The sequence below is a fragment of the Siphateles boraxobius genome, unplaced genomic scaffold, assembly GCF_051911475.1.
Source record: "Siphateles boraxobius isolate OS27281-9 unplaced genomic scaffold, OSU_SipBor_1 119, whole genome shotgun sequence".
Taxonomy (NCBI): Eukaryota; Metazoa; Chordata; class Actinopteri; order Cypriniformes; family Leuciscidae; genus Siphateles; species Siphateles boraxobius.
The window spans coordinates 3,101,029-3,126,696 of record NW_027508721.1 but is presented as its reverse complement, the minus strand read 5'-3'; the positions used below and the strand labels follow the sequence as shown (position 1 = coordinate 3,126,696).

Sequence of the window (25,668 nt, the reverse complement as noted above, 5' to 3'; positions counted from 1 at the left end):
TCAAACCTACGCCCTTAAAGAGAAGTATAAACATATACCATTTCGATGATAACATGCCTCTGAAGTTTGACTTTTTGTACCATTACAATACTTATAGGCAACTATATCTTCCTCTCCATGAAACACATTAATGCTCAGTAGTACACACATATGGTTCTTTAATGTATTTGCATTTTACTAAAATGGAAATTGGACTGAAATTCATTTTCTATGGGCATATATGCGGCTGAAACAGGTAGTGCATCCCAAATTTTTCAACATTAACATTTTAATATAACGTTATAGTCATGGCCTTTAGAAACATGTTGTTTTGAGGAGGTGGTAGTGCCCCTGTGGAGCGGCCTAAGCTTTTGTCCTTAATGGCATTTTTTTCTTTGCATTACTTTTACTTTTATACTTTAAGTAGTTTTGAAACCAGTTACTTTTACACTTTTACTTGAGTAAAAAGGTTGAGTTGATACTTTAACTTCTAAAGAAGTCTTTTTAAACCCTAGTATCTATACTTCTAATTGAGTAACGAATGTGAATACTTTTGACACCTCTGTGTAATTTATTGATGGAGTGTTAATATTGGAGTATTCAAATAATCTAATATTTATAATTATTTATAATAACAAGATAATGTCTCTCACTGTCATATCCCCCCGTATTTTTTAGTACCAAATACATGCATTATTTAACTGTATATATTTACAGTAAAAGAAAGTTCACAAGTTCACAATTTCACATTGGAAATATTCAGTAGGCTAACATTAAATTGTCTTGTGCTTCATGTGAACACGGACACTAACACTTACACACACAAAAAAATCATAATGTTAGGTGTTTTTACTAGAAGCATGTTTATTATTAATGATATAAAACAAGTTATGAAACTTCAAGAACACAACATTCCTTTCGACTGATAATTAATAATACACAATTGTATATATATTCATTAATAGGCTTGGTGACAGTAGTTAAAGAGAGTTAAATACTAAACAGCAAGAGCAAAACAGAGAAAACCATTAAAGTTACAGAAAACAAAGAAAAAAGAGAACAAAGAGAGAGAGAGAGAGAGAGAGAAAAGAAAAAGAAATTGTATCTTTATACTTCTTCAGCGTTCAATACCGCTAGTACAGAGAGCACGTCACGTTGGTTAGTGAGTACAGCAGTAGTTTAAGAATGGCACACAAACATCAGTATTTAGAACCATGCAAAGCGGTTTAATACCCAAGCAACCAGCATCAGTCCACAGTATCGTGCATGCCGAAGCGTTCAGGTTAACGTTTCGAATATGTCCAAGATCGCAATTCTCGAACAACCGGACCACAAGAAAAAAAGGTATTAAAAGAAAAAACAACAGACGGTTCAAACTTTAAGACTTCAAATGTTGTTTGGCAAACAAATTGCAAAATGTAAAAGTTTTTTCATCTTCAGTAGAGACCCTTCTTGCATATAGGCAAGCAAAAGTTTCAGCTTTAACCATAAAACAAGAATCATCATCATCATCAGCAGCAGCAGCAGCCAACCTTCATAATGAAGATGTTTAAAGTCCAGTGACTTCATAAACAACCTTCCAAGAGGCAACAAAGTGCTGGTCCTAAACTAGACACATTTACCCTCAAACTTTATTTGAATAAGCAAAAACCATCAATGGGTTCCTTCAGATCGAGAGATCAAGCAGCAAAAATCTCTGGCCATTCCCTCGGCTCAAACGCAGGAACGTTTTGATGATGCCACAGACGCGCTGGCCAAATTTTTGCACCAGACTTTTGTCAGAGGTTAGCAACATTTTGTTTCGTCCCTGCTTCTTCAGGGTTCCTCAAAGTGCAATAAACTTCATCACTGACTACTCTCAAACAAGAGAAACAGAAAGAAAAGAGAGATAAAGAGTGTGTAAGTGTATAGCTAGAGACAAAAAGAGGTAGTGTGAGAATGCTTGTAGTTTAGTATCTGAATGAGTGTGTGTGTGTGAGAGAGAGAGAGAGAGAGAGAGAGAGAGAGAGAGAGAGCGAGAGAGAGAGCAGTATTCTCCAGGCCATGTCCATGGTGAAGCAGTTCCAGGATGAAGCTTCAGCCATCGTCAGAGCTTCAGTGTGAGCAAATCCTCTGCTGTACGTCAGCGTCAGCTCCAGTGTTCAACAACTCCACAGCTGCTTAGAGAGGCTTATCAATGACGGTCACACCTACACACACACACACACACACACACACACACACACACACACACACACACACACACACACACACACACACACACACACACACACACACACACACACAGGTGTCATCAGTACAGTCATTTAAAAAAAAATACAGCATTCATTAATAATAATCACAACATGAAACTGGGTGTGGGAAATGAATTAATATATGAATTAATAGCAATTTATTTCATATATTCATTATATTTATAGATTTAATTCATATTAATGTATTTTTTTATATATTATCTAACATCAAATTTCACAAAAAATGTAAACAAAATATTTGTCATGCATTGTTGTAGATTATATAATAATAGTTTTATTCGGCTGATACTGATAATTACAAAATGGCCAAATATTAGCTTGGCTGATGATGGGTCTATCACTATTAATTTACACGCAGAACGATTAAACAATTGTGACTTTTGAACACCATGTCATTTGTGGTACAAATACTCTATTTAACCACTAGATGGGGCCCTGTCCCAATCTGTGCTCTCTTCTGGTCTCTAGTGGGTGCCTCAGGTATCTGTTCATTTTTGACCGATTTCATAAAATAATTTAAATTAAACAGAGTATGATCCTGTTCTTATACCATAACACTGGCTTTCCCATGACTGAGTATGCTAGAAAAGTCTAAAAAGTCTATTAAACCATATTCAGCTGTTTTGTCAGTGTAGTTTTTAAAACACATCTCTTATGTTCACCCGGCTTCTGCAGGTATTTGATCGAATCTACAGTAAAAACAGAAATGTTATGAAATATTACAACTTAAAATAACTGCTTTCTATTTGAATATATTTTAAAATGTAATTTATCCCTGTGATGGCAAAGCTGAATTTTCACCATCTATTACATGATCCTTCAGAAAATTATAAATGTCTATACTGTCACTTTTGATTAAAATAATGCATCCTTGCTGACTATTTCATAAAGTAATACTCATTTATTTAGAAAAATATTACTGAATAACGCTTGAATAAATGTGTACTTACAAAAAAAATAAGTCCATGTTACATGTTTTTGGCAACAGTTCTTCTAACCCTAATTGGTGGAGTGTGTAGCTTTTCGTTTCTTAAACAGCCATGTTCATCAGGCTCAAATTGTGAAAGAATGGTTGTGAGGGAGCATGAAGAATCATTTTCACACATGAATTGGCACCTCTGAGTCCAGACCTTAAATTCATTGATAGTCTTTGGAATATGCTGAAGGACACTTTACAGAGTGCTTAAATCTTGCAATGTCAATACACGATCTTGACCAAAAATGTATACACCTCTTAATGGAAACAACATCACAAGATTTATTTCCATAATTTAAGGTCGGGACTGATGAAAAATGATTCTTCATGCTTCCTCACAATCATTCTTTCACAATTTGAGCCTGATAAATCTTGGCTTTCTCATCTTAGAACATGGCCATGATGTGCCTTCCTCCATGTCTGTTTAAGAAATGAAAAGCGGACTCCATTATTTACTGTTAGAACTGTTGCAAACATTTAACTTCACTGCAATAATGATCCAATCATAGACTCTTAAGGCTGGGACACACCAAGCCGAAGGTCTTTTGGGCTAGTTTTTGCTGTGTGTTCCTCACGTCGGCGACAGTTTGCCCGATTCAACATGTTGGTGAGAGTGGGAACTCTGATTGGATGTTCAGTTTAGTGAACGAGTCAGTGCATTCATTCAAGAAAAAGTGATGAAAGAGAGGAAGTCAACATGGTACAGACAGAAGACTGATGCATTTAAAAAAAACGCAAATATATTCATAACAACATGAGCCACTTAAGTGAATAAAGCTATCAACATAACTAACACGCTGGAGGGATTATGTCTCCCGGCTGGCCTGGTATCCCCCCGGAAGAGCTGGAGGAAGTGTCTATGGAGAGGGAAGTCTGGGCGTCTCTGCTTAGACTGCTGTCCCCGCGACCCGGCCCCGGATAAGCGGAAGAAGATGGTATGGTATGGTATGGTAACATAACTAATATTCCAAAAGGTAAGCAAGAGCTTCTTTGTTTAATTTTATATATCTCGTATATCCTTGTTTTGGTTTCTCCTTTTGAATGACGAATATAGATTGATCCCTGCTGATATAGATAGTTAATTCCTTACACGCAGGCGCAGAACGCACATGCTAGTTTGCAGTCGGCTGTAGTCTGTGCTGTGTGTTCAAGCGCAGCTTTTTGGTCCAAATACGGTTTCCGTCGCCGCTGGTTCTTTGAAGTCGCCTTCGTGTGTCCCAGGTTTTAAGCATTTGCCTATTTAAATCCAAAAAGCGACTTTTTTGGGCTGGGCTTTGTATAATAATGAAAAACTGTATAAGTAGAATGGCATTTTGAACATTCTCTTTTTCTGACCTGCGTAGCTGCGTCCAGTGCTCATGCAGGTGGGCAGTAGTGTCCATTTATCTGTGTTTGGATTGTAGAACTCCACTGAAGCCAGGTTGCACGAACCATCATCACCACCAATCACATACAGCAGGTTATTCACAGCACACACACCTAAAACACACAAAATGATTGAAACATACTGTTAATCCAAAAACAACACAGCTAGAAATGTTTTTGATTTAGCGGGCACAGTGATGCATGTTGTGCTGTTCAGCAAGCTCACCTGCGTTCCTGCGGCACATGTTCATATCAGCCACCTGTTTCCATGTGTTAGTGGCGGGGTCATACACCTCACAGCTCTTTCTAACCAAGGGGCCGTCGTGCCCTCCTACTGCATACAGCAGACCTTTTAACACACCTACACCTGTCCGACACAAACATTCCTGGTTAACAAAGATACACATTGGTTGGCAGCATTTGTGAAGGTATGCGTGGGACGTGTTTGGCTGTTACCTGCACCACTACGACGGGTTCCCATCTCTGCTCTGTAAGACCACTCATTGGTGTTGGGGTTATAGGCCTCAACAGTACTCAAACACTGACGTGTTGCTCCATCATACCCTCCGACTGCATAAAGCAAACCTAAAAAGAGACCGTTTGAAATCATTTTCATCAGTTTAAATCAGCTGTTCAATATTAAAAAAAAATTTTGAGACATGTGTGAGATAAATATCTGTTGCACAAAAACACAATATCAAGCTAAAATTATAAAGCTAAGGTTTAGCGAAATATTTCATTATCAATCCCAAATGAAAATGTATTATGTAAAATTATATGTATTAAAACATTAGTAATGGAATACACTATTATGTTTTTGAAAGTGTCTAAAGCATTTATTTGATCAAAAATACAGTGAAACAGTAATAATGTGAAATCTTATTATTTAAAAGAACTTTTTTATTTCAATATATTTTAAAATGTAATTTATTTCTGTGGTGGCAAAGCTGAAATTTCAGCAGCCATTACTCCAGTCTTCAGTGTCACATGATCCTTCCGTTGCGCTGCTTAATGTTTTTGTGGAAACTGTGATTTCTTTTTTTCAGGATACTTCGATGAATATAAAGTTTAAAAGTTTTGCAATTAAGTAAAAGATTTACTGTCACTTTTTATCAATTTAATGCTAACTTTCTGAATAAAATTAACGATTGAGTATTTAAAAAAAATCTTACTGACCCAAAGCTTTTGGTAGTGTATATGATTCTGAACATTATTAATGATTATTATTATTTTATTAATTAATTTATTATATCATTATTATTTTATTGGCCTTACAATGTAAACACTAAGTAGCATCAAAACAAAATGTGCAAATACATTAATATGGTAATATACTTTTAATTCCATGTCAGGCAATTTTGTATACATTTTGTATAATATGTAATGTGCCCCTGGTCTCAAAAGGTTGAAGACCCCTTGTTTAGGCCCTTTTCTTAACCTCCAAATGCCAAACAATACATAACAGCAATGTACATCTAATATACAGATAACTAACGTCACTAACCTCCAACAACGCCAACTCCAACACTGCTACGCCGCGTGTTCATGGGATTGATGTGGAACCACTCATTGGCCTTAGCGTTATACGCCTCTACTGTAGCTAAACCTGCAAACCAACATTTCCATCATCGTAATGGTCACAGATGTAGGAATACAGTTCATGCTCATCATCCCAATCATGGCCGTACCCACCTTTGAGGTCCAGACCTCTGTACTTTTTCTGAGGTGTATCAAAAGTTGTTAACTAATTTACTAATAACAACTGCACTATACCTAATAATAATTTGATGCTGCAAAGATATTGCCCAACACCTAGATAACAGACTCTCTCATCTGTGTTGATAGATTAGCGGTGTAACAGTGCTCAGTATAAAAAAGACTGAGATGGCCAATTAAATAAAAAAAGAGCGTTGCGATAAAAATGTTAAATGACTGACAGTAATATACAGTAATGGAAGCAACACAACCAGAGCTGCTTTCAGCATAGTCAATAAAAATTAATGAATAGAAAGAATAGAATGAATGTGTGCATATTGTGAATTAATTTTATGAATTTTGTTAGACTTTCTAAGGCTTGGATAGCCTTTCAGTAACTTCACTTATCATCCTTTGACCTACACTAAAACATGGAAAAATCTGAGTGTTTATAGGTTGTGGTTAGACAGTCATTTAAGCAACCAAAAAAAAAAAAGAACAAAAAAAAGGATTAATAATATTTGGAAATAGATGCATTACTTTTCAATAAATTCTATTTTTTTAACTATTCCTTTAATTTTCTCTTTTGACAAGAAATCCCCAATTGTCTGCAACCTTTCTATATTGATACTTCCATATTTAAAGGTATAGTTCACCTAAAAATGACAATTCTGTTATTATTCAGTAATCATTTACCCATTCAAACTTTTCATTCCAAATCCATTATTTTCCGTTCCGTTATTTTCATGAACTTTTTCCACTGACAAACAATTATGAAAAAGACCAGGATTTTTTTTTCTTGTGGGGTGCTAACTTTAAAATCCTGCATGTATTGCATTTTATTTTCCATTTTACCTTAAAACTATATTTACAAGGTCACATTGTAAAGTGTGCACAGTTTAACAGTGCTTCAGATTATCAGATTCAGCATGTTATCAATTTCGCTGAACATCTTTATTATTACCTTATCAGCTCTTTGAATCAATAACGGTTTATTGAAACCCTTCCGACTGACAGTCCCAACTACTGGCCGGAAAAGATATTGAGGGCTTTAAAACTGCAGTGAGCTAAATGAACGAGATATATCCAGCTGCAGAACCGCAGATCCAGCAGTTTTAGACCAGCAGCCCCAGGACCGAAGTGTGTCTTATTACTTAGTTTTGGCATGAAACTCTAGATGGCACAGGCTGATAGGTCCTTAACTCATTTGGTCATCTGCATAGCGCAGCTGATTGGTTGCTGTTGCATTAGCGGCCAAAGAGCTGCGGCCCAACATTCAAACAAATACCGGTAGTGTTGCTGTTAGCAGTCTGCAGCGCGCTTCAGAAACTGTCCACCTTCCCCAGCTCCACCTGTATAGATCTGCTACGGGGATTATTTCATGCATGTTGCATGTCTGTGAATGTTTTGGCTGTAGCAAGTCTCTGTACTTGATCTGCAGCTGCAGCAGTGTAGCAGATCTATATCTGCCAAGACCAAATACATTAACATTGCCAATATCCATTACCATGCCAATCTCTCAGAGAGTTGTCATGACAGAAATAGAGTTATGAAATGAGTTCTGCTGCCTATAAACTAAACGTGACCTATTTTCACATGGATTTTTATTGGATCAATATCTTTAATATTTAACAACAATACTTTTAAATAATTAGATATCATGATATAATAGCCTTTAATGAGCAATATATAAAAAATAATATTAATAATTATTAATACAACACAAAATTTTGTTGTAAGTTCATACTGCATAAACTAATTAAACTAATGAGAACACACTTTTAACTTTATAATCGACTTTTCTCCAGTGTTGTGATGTATTTCCAATTGAAACGGAATATTGAATAGAGGGAATGGTTTTACTTTTTAAAACTGACGTCATCAGAGAAAGAGCGCTGTTCCAGAGCGGAAGCACATTTTCAGAATTTAAATAAATATTACCACGACCAACATTTTTTTTCTGTGTATTAACTTGCACGGATTAATTGTTCACCGAAAGACTAGTAATGTGTGCTAACAAAGTAAACAGGGTCAATTTTTGATTTTGTGATGACATTGATTACTTTAAAATGTTTCACATTTGACTGTATTATGTAATAATTTTTTTTATATTAATATTAATTTAGAATTTTTGACATCCTGATTGCAAAAACAAAAATTAAATCTCACCATTAAAAGCCATGTCCTAAGTGCACAATTATAATGTACTCATTATAATTTATTGTAGCCTATATGACAGACTTGCATGCACAGGTTACACTTATTTTGCACCATATTTTCCTTTTTGAAGTGATTTCAATCATAATTCAACCAATTCAAAACCATCATGGCGAACAGTGCGCATCTAAAGTGTCTCAGGAAATAATCCACAATTTATCAGCTTTAATATATATCGGCCAAATTGTCTTATTGCATATAACAATAACATTAAAAATTAACATATATCGTCCGATACAGATATGGTGACCGATATATCGTGCATCCCTACTCATACGTTTTTTTTTGGAGAAATTCTGAACATTATTCATATTAATTTCATAATTAAAATCATAAAAAATACAGTCAAATAGGAAATTATATATTTATTTATATATTTTTTTAAATAAAAAGGTAAATAGTTGCATATCGTTGAATTAACAATGAAATATTGTGTTTGAATCCCATTAACTTTAAACATGATTAATAGGCAATGTTTAAAACAGTTCTCATTGTACAAAGTGACTATTTCAAATTATTGTAGTGAAATATTAAAATCCATGTGAAAATAGCTCATATCTATTAAAAGGAAATTATGCTCCACCCCTCACTTCTGTTCTGTGGCTGCTGGTCTGAAATTGCTGGCACTATGGTTCTGCAGCAGAATACTATTGAAATGGAAAAGAGTGGGGTGTCGAGAAATTTTTAAACGTTTTAAAATAACATTTATCTTGACATGACGTTTGCGCGAGAAACTGAAAAAGCAGATGAGCCACGCAAAGGTCAAAGACGTAATGTTTAACGCATTTACATCGAAAACAATTTTTCTCTTGTTCATCACCACTAGGCTAGGGCAAACAAAGTGCAATAATTTAGATTAAAATCTATATTATTTGACATTTATAACGTGAGTGAATCTTCAAAAAGATCAGGGGCTTTCGACAATAATCAGGAGCTTAAGCCACCAAGGTAGCTACTCACCAATAGCAGATTACAAGAGGACAATACGTCTGTTGTTATCTTCTGAGCCATTCTGAGACGTGTCTGAAGTCCGCGGTCTTTTGCTTCATATTTAATAGCGCTCCATTATGATCGCTGTTGATGAAGAGCTTAATATGATCCCTATTCGCTAATGCGCGCCGTACCTGAGCGTGGCTTAATTGACTCCTACCCCCATCAAGACCATTGTTTATACATATAAGCACACTAAACATTTATTAATTTAGGTTTTTAATGTGCTGGCGCTATACAAATTTCTGGCGGGGCTATAGGCAAGCCCCCCGGCAAGCCCCGCCCTAGCGCCGCCACTGGAAAAGACATGGTTTTGGTGTTAAAGCTGTTATCCAATTTTTGCCCTCCAGAAATCTTAAAATGCACATACATACAATAGACCTCAGTATTCCTAAAACCCTGCTCTTATGATCCCAATTATTATTAGTATCTTCATAGTAATAGGAGGAATATATTGCAAGATGAATATATTGCATGTGTTACCTGTGCTACCATCAAAGCCCCCAACAGCATACAGCAGTCCGTTGAGGACAGCGGACCCTAGTGTTGACCTCCGGTCCTGCATACTGCTGACACAACACCACTCATCTTTTACTGGGTCGTACGCGTCCACCGTCCTCACACGCAATGACCCGTTGAAACCCCCGACAGCATACACAACACCGCCCACGTACACCACACCTATAAATAAATAAAAAATAAACATTTTTGTGAATATATATATAACAGTTGGTGAGTGAAGAATCTTATTTGTTATATAAGACACTGGTTCATTAAATTATTTTGTATTCCATAATTTATTTTACATTTAGTTGAAAAGCCATAATAGGCTGTTGAATGGCAGGTTTCATTGTGACAACTTATCCCATATAGTCTCACAATATACCGCTACTGGGTTACACTACCATGCAAAAGTTTTTGGTTGTAATTTTTTTTTATTTGACCAAAAATACAGAAATATTGTGAAATATTATTACAATTTAAATTAATTTAAAATGTAGAATTTCTGTTCATATATATAAAAATGTAATTTATTTTTGTGATGGCAAAGATGATTTTTTAGCAGCGATAAATCAGTGATTAGTCTTCACTGTCACATTATACTTCAGAAATCATTCTAGGCTGATTTGGTGATCAAGAAACATGTCTTATTATTATTATTGTTGACAAACAGTTGCTGTTTAATATTTTAACATCACATTTTTGAATGGTAGTTTGTGTTGTCACAAAATGGTAGTGTATTTTTTCCTGGGAAAATAATGGTGGAAATGTTCTAAAATTTTATTATGTTAATGTTCTAGTGCATATATATATATATCCCACCTAAAATGGGCATCAATTCAGTAAATCAACACTTGAAATTTCATTTTAATTTTTCACCCTCATTAAATGTCCAAAACGCCAATAATCTTACCATCACTTACATATATACAGTAACTGAACATCATTTTCATAACCAGGGTCATTTCAACAGCACCACATTTTTAGCAGTATCCATGTCATGACATATTCCCCATCAAATTGCATTTTACTCACCCAAGAGTTTCTATCATTAATTTCAGTATATACAGTTAATTACCTTTAGAACCGAAGCAATTACAGTAAGCAACACAACGGTCAAGTCAGTACTGGGAATGCAGTGAAGTTTTAAAAAATACAGCTGTTGAATGTTAGACCAGGGTGAGTCATTTTTGTGGCTGCACAGTCATTGTCAATGATAAGAGCGTGGCTGCTCACCTGCTCGACATCGTCTGGAGGGCAATTCTGCCACTTGGAACCATCTCTCCTCCTCAAAATCATAGCACTCCACACTGCGGATGGCTTTAGGGGCCTGTCCCCCAACTACAACCATCACCTTTAACACACATGTGAGAAAACATTTAGATCCCTTAACTCAACTTTCTGTTCTCAACTTTTTCAGTTTAAATAATCTTATACCTGTATATAAAAGTTATTTTAGAATAAATTCTTAGAAACAAATTCTTTGCATTCATGATTGTTTAAAGGTTTTTAAATGATAAAATTTTCAATAAAAGTTTAAATATAATGCCTTTAAAAACATAATGCACTGTTAACCATCAAGTAAGTAAGGGATAATGTACGTTCAGCCGGTTGTTATCGCAGAATAACCCCGACAGGATGATCAGGACCCCAAAGCGAAGGGGTCTTGTATCAGCCTGATGGGGTTTATTCTGAGATAACAACTGGCTGAATGTACATTTTCCCGCTTATTACACAACTACTTGCCACAGAAGTAAATAATTAGGCATGAAATATTGATCTGAGATGAAAATTTTTATTAGCTCTTTAAACACAAAGCTTCCGCGGAGAAAGCAGTTGCTAGCAATCGGCAAGTTCAAACTAGACGGACATTTAAGGGATACGGTACAGTCATACCAACTTATTACACGGCATTTCATCACATAAATAATCATGGGGCTAAAAGATATTGATCTGAGATGTTTTAAAATCATACCTGTTTGATATCTTATAGTAACAGTTTACAAAACAATCGTCGCAAAATGGCAGCAGCTGCGTTTTTATGAATTAAGTGAGAGCGAGCCCCCGATACCGGATGACATAATTTAATAACTGTACACAAAATATTGATTTGACTGAGTTTTAATATTTTATTAGCTAACCAAACACAAAACTTCCACGAGGAAAAAACGTTCCTTGCTGCAAGCGTATATCGCTGCTGACTTCAGTAACCAGGATGAGCCTTTGTTATCTGTTTTTAGCGGCTGTTATCGAGGATTATTACACGGCTCTGTCGAATACTTGATTCTGATTGGTCAATCCTGCCATCCAGTGGTATGTTATTCCCCCATAACAACCGCTGAAAACATCTGACAGTAAAATAAAAATAGGATTTTTTGTAAACTTGAATCTAAAGTTTAGGTACATGTTTAATTGTCCACATGACAGTACAATTAGAATGTATGAGGACTCTGCAAATCCATTAAAATAATTGTGATTTAAACATGCTTGGTTCTTATCTACTGTCTTAAAATAAAATCTTAATGTGTTGGGTCTCTATTAATATCGAAGGCCATATGCTTAATATGTAGCTCTGTTGCACTCTGGCGGTCCGTGCTTCATGTCTTTATCGCCTAAAGGGTCCTTGCCATGAAAACGTTGAAGACCCCTGTTCTAAGATGCTAAGATGTGTGACAAGAGTTTAAATACAGCATTATGTGCAGATCATGTTCCCCCCTCTTCATCCAATATCTTCCTGCTCTTTACAGCTAATATCAAAATTACCATAATCAAGACTGTCCTGACAAACCTTTGGGTAGCTGATGGGTGTTCTCACTCTGGTCCGGATGGTCTTCATCATGGAGCGCTGCTCGGCAGGCAGCAGGTGGTACTTCATGGCTTCAATAAGGTAGTCTTTACAGGCGCTGCTGTTCTTTACTAGAGTTTCCTCTTCCACCCTCTACACACACACAAACAAGATTAAATTACATTCATCACTAAAGAATATCAAAGCACACATTTACTAATGCGTTTGCACAGACAGACAGACAGAGACACACACACACACACACACACACACACACACACACACCTGTACGAGGTATTCTCTGGAAAGAAGGGGCAAGCGAACATGTTCCATCAGATGAGACATGTGTTCCTGACGCACATCTTTATCATGCGTGACCCACGCTATGACCGCTTCAAACACCTATAAACACACAAAGAACGTTGATACCAGTTTATATTCGTCTCAGGTGATTCAATCACAAATGGTCAGGACAAATTACAGATGTAAACAAGGTCCAAAACATTTTGAGATCCTATCAATGCAATCACATATGCAGATATGCATGTGGTCACATCACATTTGAAAAGTGAACACTAATCGTTCAAAACGTTAAAGTTCAAATGTTTTAAACATCTAGCTTAAAACATGTGCCTGTGCCAAGTTCTTAGAAATATTTTCTTTGTATTCCTGTTTTTTTTTATGTGTTTTTAAACTAACATTTTCAATTTCAAGTTTAAATAAAATGACTCTAAAAATGTGAAATGTTGTAACCATGACATTAGAAGTAATAACACATTTCCTTACACCTTCAATGTATGTGAGTGCACACATCATAATCATAACAAATTCATACATTTTAGAACGTTTTTGGGGAGCAGTGTTATTTTAGTATTATTGATATGCTATTATAGTTTTTTATATTTTGAGTAAATTTTCCTTAACTTTTTTCAGGTGCTTTTGTCATTTTTTTATAATTTTTGCTTTTTAATATCACTATTTATGTGAGATTTATTTTTATTTCACTTTTAATTTCAGTTTGAGTTCAGTTTGAGTTTTTATTTATTGTCAGTTAGTTATTTTATTGCTTTAACTTGGCAACATTTCTAATATTCACTTAGTTGCTCCATCTAATATTTGTATTAGATAGATTGTATTAGGTATTTTATTTTATTTTAATATTTATTTAAATTAACAAAAAAAATTGTTGCAGTTTTCGGCTTAGTTAATAATAATAACCCTGTTGGGGAGTCACATCATATGATATTTTATAACCTGAACTAATCTTGTTTTGTGACAAGAAGGTTATTTATCAAACAAGCTAATATTTAAAAGGGCACCTATTATGCAAAATTCACTTTTACATGGCGTTTGAACATAAATGTGTGTTGGAAGTGTGTGTACACAACCACCCTATAATGATAAAAATTCACCCAGTGCTTTTTTTTTTTAAATCCCCATAAATCACAAGCACTGTCTCAGAATAAGCCGTTTTCAGACTCTGGGCAATGTGACGTACTTTTACACAATCCCCGCCCACAACTGTTGACTGACACTGCTGTATTAGTGTAGAACCGCCCAGAGTGAGCTAAACACAGTCTTCCATAGTTTCGACGCCAGAGTAGCTGTAGACAAGAATGTGATTGAGGAGTTTTGTTGTTGGATGTAAGAATGAACATAGCTATCTTCATTTACTCCTGTTGTTACTCGAGGATGGATCTGTACCAACTGTTCGTGATCCAGCTTACAGTCTGCGGAGTGATATAGGCCTAACGTTACTGATCACGGCAGAAATGAAAGTGAGAGCGCACACTTTATGACTGCTCATCGAGTCGTTTTATGGATATAAAGTTTACTAGTTTATTAAGCACCCACTGAAAAGGTGTGTATATATTTGTTTACTGTTAGTTATACCGATTGTTTTGTGTACTTCGCTGTGTATGTTGATGGTAATGAAAGGGAGAGAGAGTGAGTTTATGGATAAGACTTTAATTCGCACTTCTTATACAGTTTATTCAGCTCTTAAAGTGATTTTCTGGAGTAAAACTGATGCTTCATCATTTATGTGATGTACAATAAACTTCATTAAACTCATCAGTATATTTCTGGCCATCATTCGGATGGGGTCCGCTACAGCAGGCTTGTACTAATAGTGGATAAAAGCAAGATGAAAAATAAGTTATAACCCTAATTAAACTAGACTATGCCTGTTCTGTTTCTATACAGCATATATTATCTGGCTCTGTGGGCATTATTGTCTGACTCCGGGTCGAAATGAACACTGCTACTGAGAGTTTCTGTTTTGATATTATCAGATGAGTTCCCATGCAGTCGGTTAACTCGGTACAACACATGAATATGGGATATCGTGCTCTAGCGCCATCTGCTGAAGACAACTTTATTCACGCCTGAAAGGCCAATGAAGAATGACAACGTGGGCGGGGCCACATGCCCACGGCATATAAATGCAGTCGTATGCATCATTCCCTTTGTTCTTCAGCTCTTCACCGTGCTTTTGGAACACGCCACATTTTGCAAGAAGAAAAGCCAACGGTGGGGATTCTTGTCAAAACTAAGGCAGAAAGAGAAAGCTTTAACACAAGTTCAGCTTTGCTGGTGAATGGCTAATACGTTTTTTCTCAAACAAAAATGTTCAAACATGCCACATTCACAAGAAAACCCACAATGGTTACTCTTGTTGAAGGAAAAGGAATAAAAGAGATGTTTTTTAGCTCGAGTTTAGCACAACTAAAAATGGCTAATAAACTTTTTCATGAGAAATATCTAAACATAAGTTATGTGGGTGTTTATTAGGATATAACGTAACTCACACTGGTGTGTTTGGAATCTCTCCAACCCCAATGCATGTGTGCTGTGCACTACCGGTAGCTCTATCGTTCCGCACTCGAGCGGCGTGTAGCGCGTCCTCGGCGGGGCAGTTGCCAAACACGGTCCGCTCCTGTCTTGGGGTACAAATCCAGATGCGTTGATCGTCGTTTTTGGAGGCCACGGGGAGTGTTGGACGATCGTGTACAGGCTGAGGAGTGTCGGTGTAGTGTTCACGACAAGGTTCCTCTGGCTGCCCTGAATCTGAATTCTGTCTCACTGGATGCTGGCGAGGAAAGCTCTGAAGATATATACTGTATATATCTTTTTAAGTAGGACTGATCATGGCTCCCCCGAGGTGGGTGGAAGTGAAGTGATGGCCCTTGCATTGATCTTTATTGGAGAGCGACAACAAAGTTTGTCGGTCGAGTGACCTGGCCTGATACAGGGGCGCTCTTTGCACGAACTCCGTGGCTTCTTCGCACGATTCCAGTTGGGCTGTTGGCCTCTTTCACGCCCCCATCTGTTTTCGGCGGAACTTCGGTGTCTGCGAGGGCTTCCCCAGTATTGAGAGGGGAAATCAGTGCTGCTCCCTTTCTTAGATTTACAGCAGATGAACAAACACTTTAATGTGTTACAAGTTCAAAAATGCTTGCATTATGTCCTCTATTATGCCCTCTGCATCCTTGGGTATGGCTTACAACGGTAGATTTGCCGATGCATATTGCCACAATCCACCCGGAGCACAGAACATTTTCTCCGTCGAGGGGATTGCCTACAAGTTTTAGGTCCCTATAGCACCATGCAAATCTGCAAGATGTGCAGAAGCAGTGTTGGTCCTGCTGTGCCTTCAGAGCATAAAGAGCATTGTTCACCTAACTGCTCCTGGCTTAAGACAGCATGGAACAAGCAATGTTACAAACACATGCACTTGTTTTACATTTACAAACTCTGGGATTCCAGATAATCTCAAAAGAGACTATTATATCTCGGTCTGTTAAATCTCAGTCTAGAGATAGATGCAGATAGATTTTCTTCTCTGAAGGAAAATCACCCCCATTCCATGCTGGAACTTTATTGGATGGCCATTGCGGCTTGTCATGAGCATATTAATGTCATAAGCACAAAAATTGGGCTGCACACGGACGGCGTGCACAGACATCCGCAGACTCTCCTGATGATGATAATTACATCACACAGACATTGCGCGGACGGTCGTGGAACTCCAGATTTGCGTTCCGTCTCACGCACAGTTTTGAGCGCAAGACTTTCAGGGTATACTCCTTTGGCAAGAAGGACAAAAAGACGTGTTCTGCGCGTGCACTTGCGAGGGAACTTTGTTTCCATTGACCATATTCGCTACATCTTGTGCACAGTTGAGTGTGCAAGCCTTTCAAAGTATACTACTTTGGCGGCCGTGAGCGCGTGAACTTTGTTCCCAAGCAAGCAAATCACTCATACACGCTGTTCTGTTGTACGTGCACCGTAGACCCTCCTGACGTAAATTACGTCATGCAGGCGGTGTGCGTAATGCGGATAGCCGAAGTATACTTTGAGCTTTAAGGTCTGCATTTTTAGGCTCGTCACAAAATTTTATAGTATCATCATGACCTGATGGTAGATCTGGAGGCTATATGTTAACCTCCGTTTGAGCCTTTAGAATCCTTGAATATAAGGATGCTGCCCTGTCGTTGGTAATCTTCATGCGCTACTGGTGCATTCCTTTTGCACCCAATTTGCGTTTGGTGGTGTTGCGTCCGAACGCGACGTATATGCCTAAAGTCATGTCGGGAGTGCGCTCTCATTTGAGCTGCCTGCCCTGTAAAATCTCTGACTCAGAGGAAGACAAGAGACCTGCTTGTGTCCTGTGCGAGTTATACACATGTACATTGGGCAGATACAGGTCTGACCAGCCTTTTGTCATGTTTTCCAACTCAGCTAGTGAGAAGCCGCTATCTAAGCAATGTCTTTCACATGGAATTGTAGAAAGCGGCCTATTGCAGATAAGGAGTTGGCCTGGAGGGGCCTGGAGGGGTGTGTGCGCACTCTAGGGCATAGAAATGTCAGGTGCTTGGTTTAAGATTTTTGTGCGGCTGCCAGTTAGGCGCCACTGCGCACGTTTGTCCGGTGTACCGGCTAGATGTCACTGTGGTGATAACTCAGGTAATGCTCACCGCAGGGATTCTTTAACAAGGGGTCGTCGCTCTCTTGAAAAAGGGTTATGTGGTGGTGGTGGTCCCTTACATTTAGTTCAGCGACTTGGCGGGGTGTGAATATATGTCCCATAGTCATGTGTTGTACCGAGTTGACCGACTGAATGGGAACGTTGAGTTATGCAAATAACTACTGTTCCCAGAAAGAGGGAAACGAGGTACAACACCTCTGGGCCCCGCGCAGTCGGAGGCTCGGTAAAGAGCTGGTGAGAACAAAGGGAATGACGCATTTATATGCTGTAGGCATGTGGCCCCGGCCCACGTTGTCATGCGTCATTGGCCTTTCAGGCGTGAATAAGGGTGTCTTCAGCAGATGGCGCTAGAGCGCGATATCCCATAGTCATGTGTTGAACCTCGTTTCCCTCCTTCTAGGAAGAGTAGTTATATGCATAACTCAACGATTGTCCCGGCTCTGAGCGCGAGCTCGTGAGGCTCCGCCCTGTGTGCTAAAACAGTGTGTTTTTCTGAGCCCCAAAAAGTGACAATTTAAACATGCTATCTATTGGGTATAATACACACTCTGGGGACATCAGAGACTTATTTTATATCTTGTGAAAAGGGGCATATTAGATGCCCTTTAAAGTCCCCCTGAGGTGAAAATCAAGCTTTTAATGTTGTTTATATGTCTATAGCCCTATTCAGATGGGATTAACTTTACAAGGATAGATGGAGTAATGTAATTTTACTACAGGACGTCTGTAATATTAATGGCCAATTCGCACTGGATAAGATATCTCAGAAGTGGGAGGGGTAACTCGATTTGCGCATTGCCGTCACCCTCCTGTCGTCATGTGCGTAGTATTACATTGCTTCACACATATAACAGGGTACCCGCGGGTCTAAAAGCGTTGAAAAAGTCTTAATTTTAATAATTATTTCCTATTATGTTTATTTTCATGTGGAAATAAGCATTTGGTCAAATGTGAAAGTTTGTAGCCACTAAATTAGACAAGTTCTTCTCAAAATCTAATCATAGGAGAGATTTCAGAGATGTCAATGCCAGGTGTAAACAGCATTCTGTCATAGTTGACAACTTGTGATCGGATCACCAGAGATGAATGTTAATACAAGGTGGGAAAAGGCTATAATTAATAAAAACACAACTATGTCTTAAGAAGCTGGTGCTGCCATCTAAAAAACAAAACCAAAAAAAAAACAGCATGGTGCCCACGCCTTACATCTTCCAACTCTTGTTTCCATGACGACAAACAAGCTCTCACCACCAGCAGCTACAGCTATTCCCATAGTGTTATTGTACCAGCAGCACATTACCATGGCAACAGAGCTGCTAAAGTCTGCATGATACAATCACCTGTGTGCTGCTATAGTTACAGATCACTAGCAGGAATACAAGTCTCTCATCAAACGTGACGTTACCTTTTCTTCGGATGTAATGGTTAGTTTGTCGCTTGCAATGAGGCTGCAGACTTGCTCCATCCCCAGATTGAGAAACTCCTCACTCTGCACGACCTCTGAGAAGTGCTGCTCTGTGAATGTCAGTGAGTGGGAGAGAGATTGAGACAGTTTAACAAAGTTACTGACACTATTGCAACCATCGTGTACTTTTCTCTTGTATGGATGGACGGACACACACCTGCATACGTGCTGGCGAGATTGAGCAGTTCCGTGCAGGCGTGCAAATCGGCAAAGGCGCGGATACCGAGGCAGTTGGTTGGGTGAAGTTGAGTTATGAGAAACTCGCAGCAGGCCTTTTTAACTTCCTGCAACTGCAGCAGACCAGCGGCAGGCAAGAGCACCTAAAAAAAACATACATACATACATACACACACACACAAAATACCACACATATGACCTCATGAATGCTTCAAGAATTTGATCTGCTGTATTTTTATTTGCCCTGGCAATATCTTTACTTGCATTGAGGTACAACAAGTGTTTTTACTTAGAGTTTTTATTTTTTTATTTATTGTTGTATGAAAAATATATTTACAAAAGAATTAATAATAAACAATCAATATCAAATCAATACATATGTCACATTACATAAGAAAAATAGGTTGCAAATGTCAAGAAACAACGCTTGTATACACACAGGACGCACTCCTGCAAACCTATGTTGGGTGTGTGAAATGGGCATCTTTGCATTGTGTCTCGCTGTTTTTTAAGCATCTCACGCCATTAAAAGTAGGTTTTTAATGCAAGAATGTGTCCTGTATGTATACCCCTCACTCCTTTTCACCTCTATTTGCTCATAGAAGCGTTATGCATGTACAATGAACTGACAGGATAAATGCCAGACTGGGCAAGTTATGATACCGTTAACTGGCCCCGGGACATTCTTATTGTTAAGCCCTGCAGCAAAGTTTGCATTGGAGTCCCTCCCTTAAAAATTCAGCCTCATTTTAACACACTCGGTCTAGTCAAATGTGCAGTGCAGACGCAGACACATAAGCTACTGACACCCACCCACACAGCACACTTCCTGGGTGTGATTTTCTACCCTCTCAGAGTAATACCAAAGAACACAACATAAAAAGAACACAGATTCAGTCAACTATGTTTTTAGGTCATATTTTCATAGCATGCAAAAAAAAGTCACACACGCTTACCTGCACATTCTCCTCCGTTACTTGGATCTCAGCGGTGTAAACATAGTCTATCAGCATTCCCAGAGTCCAGCCGTCAATCTCTTTGATTCGAACCTTCTTCTGGCGGCTCTCGGTCATCTCTCCTACAAACACAAATATTCAAAAATGTAATTTTATATATATATATATATATATATATACACACACACACACACACACACACATGTATAAAATAACAACCAAGTTAAGTACCTTAAGTACCTTCTAAACTTAAAAGGTAAAAGTGATGGCTGGGGTGCTGGAGGCAGGAATGCGGTTCCCAGCATGCACCATGGCATGTAACTCCAAACGACTGTTTACTGCATTATTTGCACTGGTGTTGTTGTGCTAGTGGCTCCTGTACTTTATGCATATGGTGATCTCTAAATCAATCTCTGCCCTCAAATGTCACTGTCATAGTGGTTTGTATGTTTGATTTTTAAGGCACATATAATTGGTTAATAAAATGACTAGGTTTTTTTTATCTCTGGGTCATTATTTTCTAGACACTTTGCATCCTTAGGCGGCAGCAATTATTGTTAGATGAGCAAATATTGCATGAATTAACAGTGAAACATACACTGTAACAAACCAAACCGTGAACCATTTATTTGTGCATTTATTAGCACAAAACCTGAGTGAGTCATTTTGATTCCCCATCATGAGAGCAAAGATTTACTATTTGACTTTTTTTTTTATTATGTATCCAGCATAAGGTATGCATGTGTGTAAGGCATTTCTTAATTTTTTATTTATTTCCAGACTGTGATGACTATATTCCAGCAGCTCTGACTGCATGACCAGCTGGTCTAATGGACTACTGGCCCTAATGTGATGTTCCACTAGTGTGAATGTGTCATAATGTCTTGATAAATGTCTCCTTTATAATATATATATATATATATATATATATATATATATATACCTGACACTTAATGGTCCCAATGTGGCAGCATCCCAAAATTAAGACCTGGAGAATATTAGCAGGTGGGCAGATGCTTGGAAGGTCACGTTCGAACCAGCAAATGCAAGGCTATGGTTCTGTCGAGAAAGAGGCCTCCATCCTGCCTGGACCTGTTCTTTGGGGTAATCAGAATTGACCTCATTGAGCAGTTGAATATTCTGGGACTATGTATCGATAAGAAGTTGCTATGGACTAATCACCTGTCAAACATCGGCAAGCGTGCTGGACAGTGTCTTGGAGCTCTGCGCAGGTTGGCCAACAAGCTTGACGTCAAAGGTACGGCCAATGTCTACAAAGCACAAGTCAGGAGTACCATGGAGTACTCATGCCTTGCCTGGATGAACGCATCACAAACCACCCTTGGGCAGCTTGACAACATCCAAAAAAAGGCACTGAAAGTCATTGGGGAGGATGAGGACACTGCCCTAAGGAAATATGCAATCAGCCAGCTCAGCCATCGTAGAACTGTTGCAGCAACAACTATGCTTTTTAAAATGCACACTGAAAACTGTCCAGAAGATCTCAAAGCTCTGCTACCTCCACCTGATCTCTTTTGCCGAAACACTCGAAGAGCACGACCAAGTCACGCCCTAAAACTCCCCAAGTCTAACACCAAATGCTCGGGGAGGACTTTTCTTCATTCGGCTGTAACAATTTGGAACTGCTTCCCCTGTACTGTAGTAGGTGAAATCACCTCAAAGAATGTTCAGGCCTTCAAGAAGAGACTAAACAAACATCGTCTCAGCAAAAAAATAGCAATTTCTTGATGCTTAATGTCACTTATCCCATATTCCTAGTTCTGTGCAGCCGCAGATCACGATAGGCTCTCGGGTCAACTGTTAAAGCCTGTATCTGCTAAGCATTAATACAATTTTTTTTTTTTTTAAAGATATACTATTTTTTATTATTACATAGCACCTTTAATGCTACTTTATATTTGTTATTGTAAATGTATTTTTGTGGTCATTATTTTTGTATGATGATTTGGCAATATTAAGCACAATCATGCCAATAAAGTACTTGAAATTAAAATTGAAAAACAGTGCATGTTCTCACCTGTAAACATAGCATGGAAATAAGGACTCCCAGCAGCTAAGACGACTCGATGAGCAGCAATCTCCACATCCTCCGCAATAATAGTGACATCACACAGCACACTCTGACTGCAGAGAGGAAAGATAACATACACACAGACCAATTATTACAATTCTTCACACAGTGGCCCCAAAAAGTAATTGGATACTTTTGGACAACATTTCTGAATGATGTTGCATTTGACATTACAAACATCAAACCTTGTGGCATCTTCAAATAGAGGAAGTTTCTCAGAACTTCACTTTTTTTGAGGCATATTAAACAGACTTTTAAGCAGTGTCAAGGTGATTTTTAATGGTTATATGAATTAAAGGTGGGGTATGTGATTCTCTTTTTTGTCCATTTTTTCAAAATAACTTGAAATCCTATTCCTAACCCACTTACAGCCACTGAGTTAGAAGCACTGAAATGAAAAATGAAGCAATTTAATCATGTGTGGAACGGGCAGGACTCGAAAAACTCCAGCCAATCATTTCCAAGACCACCTGGAATCCTTGGACAGTAAGTTCGTCAATCAATTGGTCGTACCGCACACCCCTCCCCCCAGCGCGCGTGACCCCCTTTGTGTGCATACTCAAAGCTCGTGACGCATGCGCATCTCGTTAGTAAAGCCGGTTCCATGATTAGTAGTAAATCGTCATTAAAATCTCTCGCGCATCTGAGTTTTCGCTCGTGCATGATTGCGCGTCCATGTTCTTCGAGTGGGTGGAGTCAGAACCAGCGTTGGAGGAAAGAAGAAAGGACCATTTGAATTGTGTATTTTCAAAATCACATACCCCACCTTTAAGTTCCTTCAAATAAATTATTTTGAGGCCACACCCACACGTTTTTAAGAATTATTTTTTTTATATATATATTCAGCTTAAAATGTGTGCTTGTGCTAGGCTGCATATATATTGTAAAACAAATATTGTAAAACAGTTATTTTAACAATTAATGTTTCAAATTTGTAATATATTTTTTATTATATATATTTTGTATATATTTTTATTCCTGAATTTTCAGCAGACCTTACTCCAGTCATCAGTCACGTGATCCTTCAGAAATAATTTTACTGCACAAGAAACATTTCTTATTAATCAATGTTGAAAACAGTTGTGCTGTTTTTTTGTTTTTATTTGATATTTTGTTCAATTTAATGCATCACTAAATACAAGTATTTTTTTTTTTTTTTAATCTTACTGACCCCAAACATTTGTACAGTACTGTATATTGTAAATAAATGCCACTTGGTTTGATATTTTGGTACTATCTGATGCAATTGCATTAACTGTTTTAATGTTAACAACAATAACATTTTAATACACATACCTGAAAAACTCATTCAAAATTCTGTATTTGTTTACTCATCCTCATGTCATTCCAAATTTGTCTTACTTTCTTTTTTTCCGTTCAACAACAAATGAGGTGTTAGGCAGAATAGTTAACCTCAGTCACCACTCACTTTCATTGAATCTTAAAAAAGAGAGAAAGAAAAAAAAAACGAAAGTGACCTTTGACTAAGACTGTCATTCTGCCAACATCTCACTTTGTGTTCCACAGAAGAAAGTGATGAAAGAATTTTAATTTTTAGGTAAATTATCTATTAATAGCAGAAACATAAACATTGTGTATAATCAATGTTATGAAGAGGCACTGCATGATTTCTAACAGTATCACACACACACACAAACACACACACCTGCGGAGCTCGTTCATGATCCTGAAGGCTTTCTTCATGTGACGTGGATTGATGGTGACTGCATTCTGTTTCTCACACACATCATCCTTCACCTCAACAGCTTTATGATGGCAAAGCTTAGTGCATCTGAAAGAGACACACACACACACACTCTCTGAGTGGTTCATCACCTACCACAGTAACATTGTACAATCTTTAGAGGGGCCATTTATGGTAGCTTCAGCTACAGAATAAAAACATAAAAAAGGTCATTGGGACTTTTATCTCACAATTTTGTTTATTTTTCCTCTTAATTGCGGTTTAATATCCCTCAATTGACATATTTCCCATACAAAAGTGTGACTTGTAAGGAAAAAGCCAAAATTGTGAGATAAAAAGTTACCTTCTTTAAATTTTTTACTCCGCAGCGGAGACAAGCTTCCAATTTTCAAATGTGACACATGTCAGTTCCTAAACATGTGAGAGAAAAAGTGTTCTAGGTGTGTGGACAAAGATAGAGCGATGTCATGTGATCTTATGGCTGAACTGATTTACTCTATATTGACTACAGTAGTGTGAACACTCTCACTCTCTCTCCTCCTTCTCCTTCTCCCTTCTCCCTCTCTCCCTCACACAGCACTTACAGTGGATGTATCTCCATAGCGCTGGTTCTGTTCACATCAGTCTGCTTCTCTCCATCTCTGTCCGGGCTCTGTCGTTTAAACCCCCGCCGTGTCCCGTTCACAGAACCGAGCCGAACCGGGCTGGACTGAGTCCTGGTGTGCGGGTCCAGCTCCGCGAACGCAAATGAAAATCGGCCTCAGAAACGGTGTCAGTGCGACTGACGTGTCCGGATACTGAGAGACAGGCAGGTCCGTTGTGTGGGTGAAGACAGGACACATCCAGAGACTGAGACGCTATATCTCACATACAAAAACAAGAGTGAAGGAAAGAATGACACTCTCCTTCGGCGAAACACAAAAAGCACGAGCGGCCCTACAGCGGCGCCTACTGCTGGAAGACCTCAATGTGCGTCTGGTAATATCTCTGAGACCATTTGTTGACTCCGACTAAGTCTTAAAGGGATTACGTTAGTTCACCCAAAAATGAAAATTCTGTCAGTGTTTACTCAACCTCATTTTGTTTCAACCCCGTAAGACCTTCGTTCATCTTCGGAACACGAATTAAGATATTTTTGATGAAATCTGAGAACTGGATCACCATACTAGTCCATAGGGTTCTTCAGGGATTGAAACTTGCCAGCCCCGAAAAGTTATTAAAGACATAGTTAAAATAGTCCAAGTGACTACAGTGGCTCGATCTTAAGTTTATCAAAGGACGAGAATACTTTTTATGCACAAAAAACGACTTTATTTCAACTATTAATTTCCTTCTCTGTGGGCCTGGAGTCAGTTCACTAGTGTAATAAGGTACGCTTCTGTTGTTGTACGTCACACGCATCACACATGACCAGCGTCGGCCAATAGTGAGCCTATGTGTGACATAGCTTTATGCAATCACACTATGTTAACTGACTAGAAGCGAGAAGGAAATGAATAGTTGAAATAAAGTCGTTATTT

The 25,668-nt window shown here is 38.1% G+C and overlaps 1 protein-coding gene across 2 annotated transcripts; it reads right to left on the bottom strand.

Annotated features, from left to right (window-relative positions):
• Positions 1–823: 823 nt before the first annotated feature.
• klhl2 (kelch-like family member 2) lies at positions 824–25,527 on the bottom strand. Of its 2 annotated transcripts, none has more exons than XM_077204313.1 (15): positions 24,733–25,527; positions 24,110–24,235; positions 22,390–22,496; positions 20,352–20,473; positions 19,376–19,538; positions 19,159–19,268; positions 13,049–13,165; positions 12,767–12,916; positions 11,215–11,332; positions 9,961–10,158; positions 6,080–6,181; positions 5,032–5,160; positions 4,802–4,942; positions 4,546–4,689; positions 824–2,168 (listed from the first exon to the last, which is right to left on the bottom strand). In XM_077204313.1, the coding sequence occupies exons 1-15, from the start codon at positions 24,747–24,749 to the stop codon at positions 2,140–2,142; spliced, it is 1,773 nt and encodes a 590-aa protein (XP_077060428.1). In that variant the 5' UTR covers positions 24,750–25,527; the 3' UTR covers positions 824–2,139. The 2 variants fall into 2 exon arrangements, with proteins under 2 accessions (XP_077060428.1, XP_077060420.1); XM_077204305.1 differs by lacking the exon at positions 824–2,168 and adding an exon at positions 3,698–4,446 and having other exon boundaries at positions 24,733–25,067.
• Between the last annotated feature and the right edge of the window lie 141 nt (positions 25,528–25,668).